Raw genomic sequence first — 13318 nt, 5'->3', positions numbered from 1 at the left:
AACTACCAGATTGCCATACTGAAGCTTAAGGATCAAAAAGCATCATCTACTTCTTTTACCAGCTACATGTCAGTTCACACAATAGAAAACAACACTCTGAGGTCCTCAATTTAAATCAGTTCTGGTATTCTGTAACTTAGAATTTTTCTCCCAGGAGACATTTAATTCCTATTGTCCAAAATCATTCATAAATGATGTTCCGATTTTTTCTAAGCAAAATAAAAGATTTATGAGAGCAATTACTCATGCTATAGTGCACCACTACTTAATTTACAGACAACCTTGCTTCAGAGAATTCCTGCTGGGCTCTTCCACTCGCAGGTTATCTTACCCCTCGTAGACAAGGTCATTTTGTGTTATCAGCGTTTTTCGTTCACTCATTAATAACCTCAACAGAGAATAAGGAGAAAGCCAAAAACTCAGAGTAAAACTTATGAGGTGGGAGATGTGAAACGCAGTATTCTCAGTGGGAAACATTCATTAGCATCGCAGGCGTTACTTGATCTACATGCACCATCGGCATCCACTATAAATGGGTTAGAAATCCATGTGCTTCTTTCAGTCTGGATGTGAAGCCTTGAACAAGTAGCTCTTATCTACTCATATGCCAGAGTTTCCCCCAAGTTCACCTAAAAATCCCATCCACCAAAAACTCAAATTTTCAACACGTACCCCAAAGGTGTTTATCTGAGGACCTTGGTCTGGGGTCAAGGGTTGAAGTTCCATAGTACCTGCTGGTGCCAGTCCTTCTCAGTCTTGGAATTCAACAATGGAAGGAAGGATGTTAACTTTCATCTTCCCAAGACGCTTGAGTTCCTCACCACTCCACACACACGTCCACCCATCTTATACAACATGCACTCACCCAGGGAGTGGTTTTCACCTGGTCTGAGCATTAGAATCACCGAGGAGCTCTTTTCTGCAACGTACACAGGGCCAGACCAATTCAATGTGTATCTGCAAGTGGGGCCCAGGCATTGGTCATTTTTTCAAAGCTACCACAGTGATTTTAATCTGCAGCCAGGTTGAAAAACACTGCTCTCTCTGAAGCAGTGGTTTTGAATCAGGGGCAATTCTAGCCATTCCCCTACCCCCCTGGGACCATTTGGAAACGTCTGGAGACATCTTTAATGATCACAAACTGGAAGTTGCTCAGAGCCCAGAATGTTGCCAAACCTCCTAAAATGCATAAGGCAACCCGTTACGACAAAGAATTACCTGGTCGTGCCACTGTCGAGAAGCCCTGCTCTAGAGAAAGAAGTGGTAGGAGAAACAACTTGCTCTTTCTAGAGATCCCTCACAAAAGAAGGAAGCCCTAAGAAGCTTTCAGGAGGAAGCTGAACACACACAACCCTGACACTCCATCCAGCAAGGCCGAACGTAGTTCTAAATGGACCCTGCCTGACACAAACCCATAGTTTCCTCATGGGTGCTCTCATTGGCTAGGGTGCTGTGGAAGGACAGCGTGAAGCTACTGGTCACTGGGACATGCTCTAAGACCACTAAGTAAACGAGACCGACCAGGATAATTAGGCAACTTTTTCAAAAGGTCGATAAACAACAGATAATGTCTAGATGTAAGGGTGTTGAATCTACTTCCTCTTTGCACATGGAATTCTCTGCAAATTAAAAAAAACAGTTGAATAATAACTTCTAAAAAAAAAAGTAAATGAATTCACGAGCATGTTGTTCAATCTGGAGGGGTTGTTTTTCTGTTTTGTCTTTGCTTTATGCTGTTCTTCAATCAGCTACTCATTTACATGAGTCTTAGCTATTTTTAAGAAAGGAAAAGTACCCCACATTCACCTTTGTATCCAGTTGGAAATTAAGCCAACTGTTTTAACCAAAGGAAACTCTTGGATACGCAGTTCATCAACTACTTCCTCCACTGAGTTTGTACCAAGACTTAAGGATGTCCAAGGCACAACCAACTAAAACAGTAATTGTTTTCACTGATGTTCCCTCAGGGGGTACATGTGTCTTTTTGGAAGGAACGTTACAAGTAAGACAATATTATGCCCATATGTGTTTCTTTTCCATTTCATTCTGCCATAATGCAGACTTACTTCCACCTGCTTTCACCTACTTTTTCTTCATTCAAAAACGTGCAAGTGTTCATCCAAAACATTCATTATCTCACACAAACTCCAAACAGAATGAATCTATAAATGACTCAATGAATCTGCAATTTGGGATTTATCTTGCTACTGGTTCTCACTTGTTTCTAGGCCAACAATTCAACCGAAGTGTGGGGGGATTAAAAATATGAAAAGTCATGTCTTAGCAACCATATCAAAAATTAATTTGTAACGGCAGGATACATGCAGGCTACCAGCGCCCAAGTTTACAGGCTGATGATCCACACACACCTCTTTGTGCCACTTCATTTTCCAATGAATTATTGAATAAAAATGCAATGCAAATGTACTACAAATATACTTTGGTGAGGATATCAACTGTCAGCAGATTTGTCACTTAAGAATGAGAAAACCTGAAGTAAACATAAGAATAAAATACAATGTCACTCTAAATGATGCATCTGTTATACAGAAATTTTAGCCAAATAAAATGGTTACATTTTAAAAATCATTTGCTCAATCAATAAGCTTATCTGAATGCAGGCAATAATAAGCCATGATGTAACGTCATCCTCATCCAGAAATATACTTTTATGCAAGGTATTGCTTAAAAATTGCACTTGAAATCTTTTCTCATCAGTTAATCATGTGTTGATCAAACTTGAGGCGTTCTTTTTTTCAAAGAGCACTCTGGGAAAGAAAAGAATTGTTTCATAAATGAACTACCTGCCCCCTAAGTAAATTTTTTTGGGGGGTTCAAGATACAAAGTTTCCCTAAAATAGTGCACAAATATACATGTTCAATTAAAAAGAAATTGAGAAATCGGAAAGTCATTACTCGACTTTCCGGGTAACCCATTAACCTCCTGAAGACCAGCTTCACGGCTAACGGCTCACCTCATCAGGGTAACATAACTAAAATATCTTTTTAAATGACTTTCATCTCTCATGAGAAGAGCACACCCAAGGCTGCCCACAGCAATCAGGGCGGCTTCTGGGCCAGTCCTGGAAAGAGGGAGTGAGGGTGCAATTAACGTAGGAAGGGCCCCAGCCAGCCAGCCAGGGGGCCTCTGCACACACTTGACTTTGCTTCTCCCGGCCTCCACTTCCCAACCCAACCCAAAAAGCAGCAGCATCCCATCTTCCCCATCCTTTCCAATTCCATCTGCACATAAAAGAACTTTGGATGTATTAGAAGCCAAGCTTCAGGAGTCAATTTTCAGCATCAGGAGAAAAGGATTAGGATGAAATGGGATCCAACAGGTAAATCCCCAGGTACAATATTGACAATTTACCCCTTCGTGTCACTCACTGCTCACACTGGCCGCCTCCACCACTGCTCAGAGCCGACTGCACAGACTCGGCAGCAGCTTTCAATAAAGCAGAAAACCTCAGGTATTTTGGATGAAAACCCCCTACAGTTTATAAAACCAAACACGTTAGTTCTAACTCAACCATAAGTAACATCAAAGGATTGGGAGGGGGTTTTCTTTGTTTTAAGAGATGACTTTTTTCCCTCTTTGGTATTCAAAGTGGTTTTAAACCAAGATGCAGAAAATTTAACTCCTTCCAAAAGGCTCAGGGTCAGGTTTAGAGCTGTCCCAGCAAACGCAGTGGATGTTACTACACTCTAGAAGCCAAAGGAGTGTCTGAACACATCTGTACATTTTCAGGAGGAACATTTACACAACTCGGGGAGGCTGGCTCGCAGTGTAAAAGGGCATGCTCTTCAAAGTATGTGTAAGGGAGTCAGGGAGAGGGTGGTGGGTTTTGAAAGAGTATGGAAGGAAATCATTTGATGTGTTTCTCCTGCAAAGGGAAGTTCCCCCAACACGTGGACAAAATCAAGGTAAAAGTCAGGCCTATGTACAGGCATTCAGGCAACGCGGCATCAAGCCTGCTGAGGGACACCGTATTTCTTTCCAGTGTTACGGTTTCTCATAATAAATATTCCTTTCTTTATGCACATAAGCTGTGAACCGGATTCAAAAAACCTTTTGGTCAGCCGTTGCTTGAGAACCCCAGTGGGAAACTGTACACAGCTAGGAAAATACTCCAGTTCAAGACCAGAAAACCTTAGCTGGGTTCTCTTTTATTCTCCATACCCACACACCTCGCCCTGAATTCTTGTTTCTCTCCTTCCCCTGACTCCTCATCCCCCGTCTTCGCCGGGCTTACTTGACTGAGAACTGTATAAACTAAAACCAATCGAGGCGAAGAAACACAGGGAGCCTCGGAAGCAAATGCTGGCTCGGGTCCCCAACCCACTCCCTAGGCAGCACCTGCGCTTCCTACCGTGGCTGGAAAGCCCTCCACGGTTCATGACTCTCTAGCGTCGCCCCAGCCAAAGCGGTTCCCCAGCACGTACTGACCCACCGTTCATGCCACTGTAGACACTCCGGTGATGGGGTGACGCGTCCTCCTGCGCCTGCCTTCGGAGGGTGCCCTCCCTGCTGCCTCCGCCGCTGCCACTGCCGCCGCCTCCTCCGCCCACGAGTTTGTGATCAGGGCTCCCCCCGTAATGCTGTTTGAGGTGCTCAGGGCTGGTGCCCCTGGCTCTGGGGAGATGCTCCAGGCTCCCACCGAGGGCGTGTTTCTGCAGGTGCTCGGGGCTCCCCCCACTGTGCCTGGCGTGTTCGGGGCTGCCCCCCGGCCTGTGCTTCTGAAAGTGCTCTGGGCTCCCGCTCAGCACGTGCTTGGGCAGCGTTTCGGGGCTGCTCCCGGGGTGCGGGTGCCTTTGCTGTTCGGGGCTGCCCTTGCACAAGGGTTTGTGGTGCTCGGGGCTGGGTCCTTTGAGCGCTTTTGGGTGATCCGGGGTCCCGGAGGCCCTGGGTTTCGGGAGATGCTCGGGGCTGGTGCTCCTGTGCTTGGGGTGCTCCGGGCTGCCCTCGGCCCGGGGCTTCTGCAGGTGCTCCGGGCTGCCCCCGCTCGCGTGGTGCTTGTGGTGGTCGGGGCTGTCGGTGCTGCCCGTGCTGGAGGTGCTGCTGCCGTCGCCCACGTCCCGCACGTAGGGCGCCGTGGAGGCCGTCAGCTGGCACAGGCTGGCCTGGCTGTCGATGGAGCAGCGGCTGCCCGCGCAGCCCGCGCCCTTCTCCTCGTCCAGCAGCACGCAGAGCTCCTTGAGCTCCATGTTCTCCTTCACCACCTCCTCCTGCTTCACCTCCAGCTCCTTCAGCTTCTGCAGGTATAAGGCCACTTCCTTGTGCATCACCCCGGCCGTGTAGCGGCCCAGTCTCTGCCACTCCCGGGACACCCTCTTGCCTTTCTGCCGGTCATCATCCAGGAAACAGCAGAGGTCCCTCAGCTCCTGGTTGTCCTCCTGGAGTTTCTGGTTGATGTCCTGAAAAGAGGGAGGTGCACAGTTGAGGCATCATCAGGCTCAGACCTCCTGGCAGGGAGGCTGGAACTGGTGGACTCTGTGGGATGCGAGGGGGTGGGTGAGAAGCTGAGAGGAGGGGAGAAGCTGATGACTGGCATTAAAACAACAATCATGGGCACTGGTTATGCTCCCTGTCTGGTGCTTACCTGTATGATCGAATTTTCACAAAATATTGGGGGGATAATGATTATTATGGTTCTTTTACAGAGGGGGAACTGGACCTCAAAGCTGGCCTTCCCAAGGCCACCCCGCCAGTATCTAGGGAGCAGCCGGTTACTTAACAAGAAACCAATAAAAACCAAGGATCCCTGCCCCGCCTTCCAGGGAGACACTGGCTGCTTGGGATCTGAGAAATGCTTCCGACTCTGAGGCGACAAGCTTTCACCAGCACAAACACAAGCACTGCCGGGTGTTCAGCCCTTGACACGAGGGGAACAGCCCGGATCCCACGGGGGACCAGCACAATTGCCCTCTAGTGGCGTTCCCGTCCCGCGCGTCTAAGCCCCACTGGCTGTCCCCCCTGAGCATCTCCTGGGCTTCCCACAGGAAACACAAGCAACACCAAGCTCTTGCGGGATTTCCAAAGCCGCCCCCCCAAACTGCTCCCCTCAGCAAATGCCACCTCCGCCCATCCTGCTGCTCTTTCTAAGAGCCTGTGGTTATGTCTGGCTTCTCCTTCTCCCTCCCCTTTCACTTCTGAGTCAAACGGGTCTTCTGAACCCCACCTCTGAGATTTATGTCATCTTGTCGCTCCCATGCTTACCTTCCTTAAAAGAACCTCCCTGCCCTTAGGACAAAGTGCAAAATCCTTCAAGTCTCCCCAGACCCCCAATCCTCTTAACCTGGCCCATTTCTCCCGCATGACCAGCGGTCCACTCATTCATTCACAACCACTTAGTAAGCATCTACGATGTGCCAGGCACCAGCCCAGGTGCCAGGCAGGTGTCAGGGGACACAGCAAACACCCTGACACCCTCTGGCTTTCATTCTGGCGGGAAAAACTGGCATAAGGTAAGTATAGAGCACAATGCCGTGCCATGAAAAGTGCTGGGAAGGAAACTAAAGGAGATTAAAGAAAACTATTTTTTAAGAGAAGGCACCTCACTGAAGAGAATATTGGAACAAAGACCTGGATGAAATGAAAGAGCAAACGTTTGAGGGAAGATGATCCCAGGCAGAGAGAAGGGCAGGTATTTGCCCTGAGACCAACATGGCTGACGTGGTGGTGAGGCCAGGGTGCCTGAAGCACAGCGAGCAAGGAGAACAGAGCTGGGACAGATGAGACCCAACAGGGTGGGTGGCAGGGCTGGCTAATGCTGGGCCCTGGCAGCCACGGAGGGACTTTGGATTGTTGGTGAGCTGAGGATAGAGGAGTGACACAACAGGTTCCTTTTATAAAGAATCACCATAGTTCTGTGTGGAAAACAAACCGGAGGAAGGGATAGAAGAAAAGGAGACCAGGCAAAGGTGGAAGTCAGGAGAGATCAGCGAGGAGGCCACCAGGCTGATCCAGGTGGAGGCAGAGGAGAGCGGGTTGCACAGAGGACAGCCGTGAAAGGGCGGGACCTATCCCCCACCCCCAACTGAGCCCCACCAACACTGGCCTGGTTTCAAGGCCCAAGGAACAAGTCCTTCCACTCTTTCTCTTGGAATGCATTCCCCTAACAACCTAAAGGCCTCACTTCATAGTCACATCCCCACAGAAGCCGTCCCTGACCACTACCCTCTATCTTTTTTTTTTTTTTTTTTTATTGGTGTTCAATTTACTAACATACAGAATAACACCCAGTGCCCGTCACCCATTCACTCCCACCCCCCGCCCTCCTCCCCTTCTACCACCCCTAGTTCGTTTCCCAGAGTTAGGAGTCTTTACGTTCTGTCTCCCTTTCTGATATTTCCCACACATTTCTCACTACCCTCTATCTTAAGCAGATCACCGCGGGGCACCTGGGTGGCTCGGTCGGTTAAGCACCTGCCTCCGGCTCACGTCATGATCCCAGGTCCGTGCAGTCAAGTCCTGCATCGGGCTCCCTGCTCAGCGGGGAGTCTGCTTCTCCCTCTCCCTCTCCCCCAGCTCCTGCTCCCTCTCACTCTGTCTCTCTCAAATAGGTAAAATCCTTAAAAATATAAGCAAAGGAGGTTGCCTCATATGCTCGACCATTATCCCTTTCACTTTCCCTCTGTGGCCCTTATTGCAATCACATATGTTTGAATGTGGCTATTAGAACTCACCAGACTCTAGTCATAAGAATGGTGACCTCATCTCTTCTGTCCACCTATACGTGTCCAGAACACAGCACCCCCACTGTCGACACCTGAACCAAGGAACTTTGAAAATGCATTGTGAAGTCCCCCTTTACTCTCCAGTCACACAAATAGTAAAGGGACCATTTCTAGAAGCACCTTGGTTTGGTAGGGATGAGCCAGGGGGTGGTATTATAGAGCTGCTACCTAAGATTTTCCTTTGCATTATGAAGCCAGAAAACCTCTAGTCTTCCAACAGAGAACTAGAGGCACTCAGAGGAGACTTAATCCCCTTAAACTCAGATTCCTTCCAACACTTTGTCTGATACTAGTGAGAAAATAAATATATAACATCTGCCAACCACACCCTGCACCCTCTGACAGTCTTGGGCCTAACGTGGGAGTCATTTTCAAGGCCTGAGAAAGAAGATCTCGCACAGCGTGGTTTTAACTCCAATTCTAACTCTTGGCATCCGACTATTCTGTTTGTTTCTGATGCCCACCTCTTCCTTCTCATTGCCACTTTCTGATCTCAGGCCTGGCCATCTCCAAACACCTCCCGCCTGTATCTAGCTTCCCAACTAAAAAATACTGTCCTCTTCCCTATATGAACTCACCGAAGAGGAGAGATTCCTCTGAGAAGCCTCCCCTAACGCTGGAACAGCGGCTGGCATGCAGCAGAGACAAGCACAAATGAATGAATGAAGTAACTTTGCCACTCACCACTTAATGCCTGTAAGCATTCATTGGGCATTTTTTTTTTTTTTCCAAATGTAGCTACCTTAGCCTCTGGGGGGTGGGGGCAGAGTCCATTCTAAAGTCTTTCTTTGTGTAAACTGATGCGCCTGGCATGGTGCCTTGTGTACAGTAAACAGTATGAGTTTATGAAGCCCTAGGCCTGTGGCCAAAACAGGATGTGGCTCTGGCTCCGGAGGAAAAAAAATGTCATATTGTAGTCTCAGTAAGCCTCTGCTAGGTAGGAGTCTGTCACAAGAGAGTAGATGATCTGTTGACATTGATGCTTTTAAGGGAAATCAGAAGGTGGGGATACTCTGAGAAAATAACACTAAAAAAAAAATTAATCTTTCTAAGCTTCAAAAATTATTCTTACATTTAGTTTAATCCTGGTACTTCATAGAAAGTTCAAGTCATGTTCTTCTCCAACTAAATGAACTTCCATCTGAAAATACTTCCTTTTGACCATCCCACAGCTTTTCCTGATTTCTCCAGAACTGGGAAATAAATAGGAGTTGTGCTACCTCGGGCCTCACGTAGCTAATGCCTTTCCAAATGGAGTGAAGCATGTGTACTTCCCAGAATTCCAGTTGAGGTAGAAGAGGTAATGGCAAAAAAAAAAAAAAAGAGGTAATGGCCTATTTAGCTTTCTTTATCACGCCTTCTTCCAAGAGTAAATAATATTCTTAGGGATACAATTCTGAGCTATTTCCTTTCCCTTCTGTGGAACAGCTAAGCAACCGATTTGATAATAACCTTATAATCCAGCTTCCTCAAACCTTCCACATTAAGATGCGGGTTTCCTTTTCAAAACACTAAGTGTCCCTTTAACATTGCCACTGGCCACCAGATGTTATCCATCTGTCTGAAGTGGACTTTTAAAAGGTTAAACCCACCTCATTGCATGCCTCTCAAAACTTCATACGTGAGACTCTAGAGAACTGTATCTGTGGTTAAAGAATTGTTCCAGTTGGCTATTTTTCTTCATTGCAGGGCGGAAGAGGATTGGTGTGTTGGGGAGCAGAGAGGAACATTAATGTGATGCATAAGAAATCTATAGATTCAGTTCCCCCCAAATCTGCCCCCTGGCCCCTGAAATCCCAGGTCAGAGCAACCTGAGCATTGCTATATGCTCAGCAGTGCACAGACATGGTTCTCAGACTCCAACTCCTTACAACATCAGAACCAGAATCCCCTTTCTCCACCCCTTGCAGGATCACACGTTCTAACCAGAGAATGCCAACTAGCTGAAAGAAAAGCCCATTTTCAACATCCGATATCTGTGTGACCTTGAGAAAGCTATTTAACCTCATCTACATAGCATTTAATCCTCATCAAACCTCTTGTGGAATTAGCATCCCCGCTTAGCAGATGAGAACACTGAGGCTCAGAGAGGTTCACAGCTTGCCCACGCTGCCCAAATTGTCAGACTCCAAATCCTTTATCTCCGCGCCGCCCCACCCTGCCCTACCCTTGAAATGCTGAAACACTGACAAGTCGGCCAGTGCTTGGATCCAGTCACAGGCCCCTCAAAGGAAAAACTTAGCTCCCATCTCCCCGTCTCTCTAGCTGCAGTACCACCTGGTAGCCTTGAAAATACTTAGATGCAATTTCAAAAGCAGATCACAGAAAGGAACATAAAAAAGAGAAGCGTTGTGGCCTGAAGTACCCTAAATTTACCATCCTCAACTGGGACTCCCAAACCATCAGAGCCAAAAACAAAACCAAAAAATCCTTCCTTCTAGTTAAGCCAAAATAAATAAGTGCACAGATCATTTATTCAGTCGACCACATTAATGGATCATTAGAGTGTCCAGGGATGTTCTGAGCGAGGATGATGAATAGGAGGGAGAAGGCTGGCGTCTCAGCAGGGCTTTACCACAACCCCTCAGGGCTGGGCCCCAGACCCTGGAGGCTCTGATGTAACTGGCCAGGGAAGGGAGGAGTAGAGGCTGCATCAGAAAGTAACCAGCCTCACCTTGCCAAACTTGTTAAGGAGGTGGACAGGGAAGTCTTTTGACGTCAGGTCATGAATCACGACCACCAGGAGACCCTCCTACTTGGGGTGAAACTGCCCTTAGCTGGCCTCATAGGTATTTCTCTAAATGAAGCTACTAGAGTGAAGATTAGGCTCCCCCACCACTCACCCAGGGCCCCCCTCCACACACACACACACACACACACACACACACACAAGCAATCCACTTAACCCAAGAGAACCTGCAAGTATTTCTGAACTACGACGTCAATGCTCCATACTATTAAAATCCTTGGGAAACTGATTAATTACCTAATTAAAAACTCTTCCAAAAAAAAAAAAAAAACTCTTCCAAGCTACATTATAGTTCAAACCATGGAAGATTAAATTGGAAGGTTATGAACCACATAGCTTTGTCCAGCTTTACCTAAGAAACCCAACCCCGGAGATGCACGCCCCTACATTCACCCGGCCTCTCCTGATGACTGTATCTACCATTGTTTTGTAGTCAAGTCCAGGATTAAAGCGTCCCCTACATTATCATAAAGCACTGTCGCGACCCCCGAGGAGATGGTTATTATCATTTGCATTCTATTGATGACTAAAATGAGGTTCTGATAAATTAATTACCCAAGCTCACCCTCCTGGCGAGTGAGGATTCTAGATGCAAAACCACCTCTGAAATGATCTTCCCACTACACCAGCCTGCCTCTAACTCCCCATGAGTCTGGTACTTAATAAATACTCCATTAGTAATGAATTAAAGGAAAGGAGAGTGTAAGCCTTGGGATTTTCCTGACTGTGGGATCTGCCTAACTGCACCCACTCTAGGAACTATATGACAGTGAGTTGGGGCCCCGGGAAGGCCATCTCCACTTGCATCGGGCCCAACCCCCAGGTGAGCATCTAGCCTTCCGCCCCTCCGCACCTCTTTGCCCCCAAATCCCAGAGCTGGAGCCCTAAGAAAGTGTCTACAGCCTGAGATGCGGGGTGGGAGTGCAAGGGCACAAGAACAGCATGTGCCTGCAGGAATTCGCTCCCTGAAGTCCCTGCAGTGTTTTCGTTTGTGTCTGGCTTCCTATAAACAAAAGCAGAACAATGAGAGGAAGGAATAGCGGCAGGCAGCAGCGTGCGCAGCGAGGGGAGGAAGTGTGCGGGGCGCGCAGGCGGGGCGGGGCCGGGCCGGGCTCCTCCAGCCCCGCGGGCAGGCACCCCGCCGTCCCTCGCAGGGCCTCCGGGGAGGAAAGAAGTTGATGGGTTTTGCTGGTCTTCTTCTTCTTTTTTTTTTTTTGAATTTTTATAATAGCAAAGAGGGAAGGCTGATTTAAAAAGCACGCACCCCTGGCTGACACTTGGGGCTGTACCTTTCAAACCCCCTCGCCCCCCATCAATGCCTGGGGACATTATAATCAAACTGGAGGTGAACGGGCAAGGGGGGTCAAGGAACCCCAGATGCCGCCATCTGACCCGTGGAGGAGGAGAGCGGAGGAGCAGGTGGGCACGGTTAAGGCCGAGCTCAAGCTCCTCTCCGCGGGCGCCCCCTCCCCGCCGGGGCTGCAGAGCACCCGCTGCCCCCTGCACTGGCTCCTCCGCGCCCCCGCCCCTGCCCGTGACCCGGCCCCCAGCCGCGGCTTCCCCGGAGCTCCGAGGAGAACAGAGGTCCCGGCCCGCGCGTCGGCTCCGTCCCGACTCGGCGTCCGCGGCGCCCGCTCCTCCCGCCACCGCAGGTCCCGAGCGAGAGCCCCGCGGGCGCGCCCCGCCGGGAAGGGGACCGACCGCTGCCGAAGTTCGGAAAAGTTTCCCAAGGGCCGGGCTGGGGCGCGGGGGGCGGGGGGCGGGGGGGCGGGGGCTGCCCGGGAGGATCACCTGTGGGGGGGCGGGGGGCTGCCCGGGAGGATCACCTGGGGGGGGCGGGGGGCTGCCCGGGAGGATCACCTGGGGGGGGGGGGCTGCCCGGGAGGATCACCTGTGGGGGGGCGGGGGGCTGCCCGGGAGGATCACCTGTGGGGGGGCGGGGGGCTGCCCGGGAGGATCACCTGTGGGGGGGCGGGGAGCTGCCCGGGAGGATCACCTGTGGGGGGGGGGCCCACCGCCCCGCGCCCGCGCTCACCTTGAGCCCGCGGATCTCGCCGAGGTGCAGCTGCAGGCGGCGGTTGACCTCGCGGATGAGGTTGCTGTGGTCCAGCATCGCGCTCACCTTCTCGGCCTCGGCGCGCCGCAGGCTGCGGATCAGCTCCTCCTTGCTCCACTGCAGCAGCTCCTCGTCCGACACTTTGGACAGGTCCTCCGCGGCGGCGGCGGCGGTGGACGGGCCGCCCGGGGCCGGGGGGCAACTTTCCGCCGCCGCCGCCGCCCCTCCGGCCGCCTTGGACATGGTCTGGGCGCGGCGGCAGGTGCGCGGGGGAGGCAGAGGCGAGGGCTCCGGCGGGTCTGGGCGCTCCGGCGAGTCAGCGGCACCGCCCGGCGGCCGCTGGGTCGGGGCGGCAGGGGTCGCGCGGGGCCGCCGTCCTACCTCGCCGTCCCCGCGCGCCGCCGCCCAGGCGCGTCCCAACTCGGCGCAAGTCCATGGTGCGGGGCGCCCGGGGGCCGCGCCCCGGGGCCGCTGCCCTCCGCTCCGCTCCGCCGCGAGACCGTCGCCCCGCCCACGCCCGCGCGCGCACCCCCGGCCCGGAGGCAGCCCCGGCCTCCCTGCGCTGCTGGGCGAGCTACGGCCCCGGTGCGCTCCTCCCCCCGCCGCCGCCGCCGCCGCCGCCTCCGGGCCCGCGAAGCCGGGGCTTGTGCAGAGCCGCGCCGCGCCGCGGAGGGGAGGAGGGCGGAGGGGCGCAGGCCGGGCCGGCAGGAGGAGGAGCCTGCAGCCGGGGCCGCCCGCAGCCGGCCCACCTCCCGCAAGGGCCGGGCGCCGCT

The 13318-nt window shown here is 51.4% G+C and overlaps 1 protein-coding gene across 10 annotated transcripts in view; it reads right to left on the bottom strand.

The window, feature by feature from the left end:
- The window catches only part of CCDC85A (coiled-coil domain containing 85A), a 190798-nt gene extending 177480 nt beyond the window's left edge, over nt 1-13318 (bottom strand). For 2 of the 10 annotated variants that reach the window (XM_025467630.3, XM_025467675.3), the window contains exons 1-2: nt 12525-12921; nt 4455-5418 (exon numbers count right to left, since the gene is read on the bottom strand). In XM_025467630.3, the coding sequence (XP_025323415.1) occupies nt 4455-5418; nt 12525-12788 (1228 nt within the window). In that variant the 5' untranslated portion in view covers nt 12789-12921. Of the gene's footprint in view, nt 1-4450; nt 5419-12524 lie in introns of all 10 variants that reach the window. The other 8 variants (XR_007413614.1, XM_025467668.3, XM_025467646.3 and 5 more) reach the window with 8 other exon arrangements.

The sequence above is a fragment of the Canis lupus genome, chromosome 10 (genome assembly GCF_003254725.2).
Source record: "Canis lupus dingo isolate Sandy chromosome 10, ASM325472v2, whole genome shotgun sequence".
Taxonomy (NCBI): domain Eukaryota; kingdom Metazoa; phylum Chordata; class Mammalia; order Carnivora; family Canidae; genus Canis; species Canis lupus.
The sequence above is the reverse complement of the archived record's forward strand: the minus strand, read 5'-3'. Positions and strand labels throughout refer to the sequence as shown.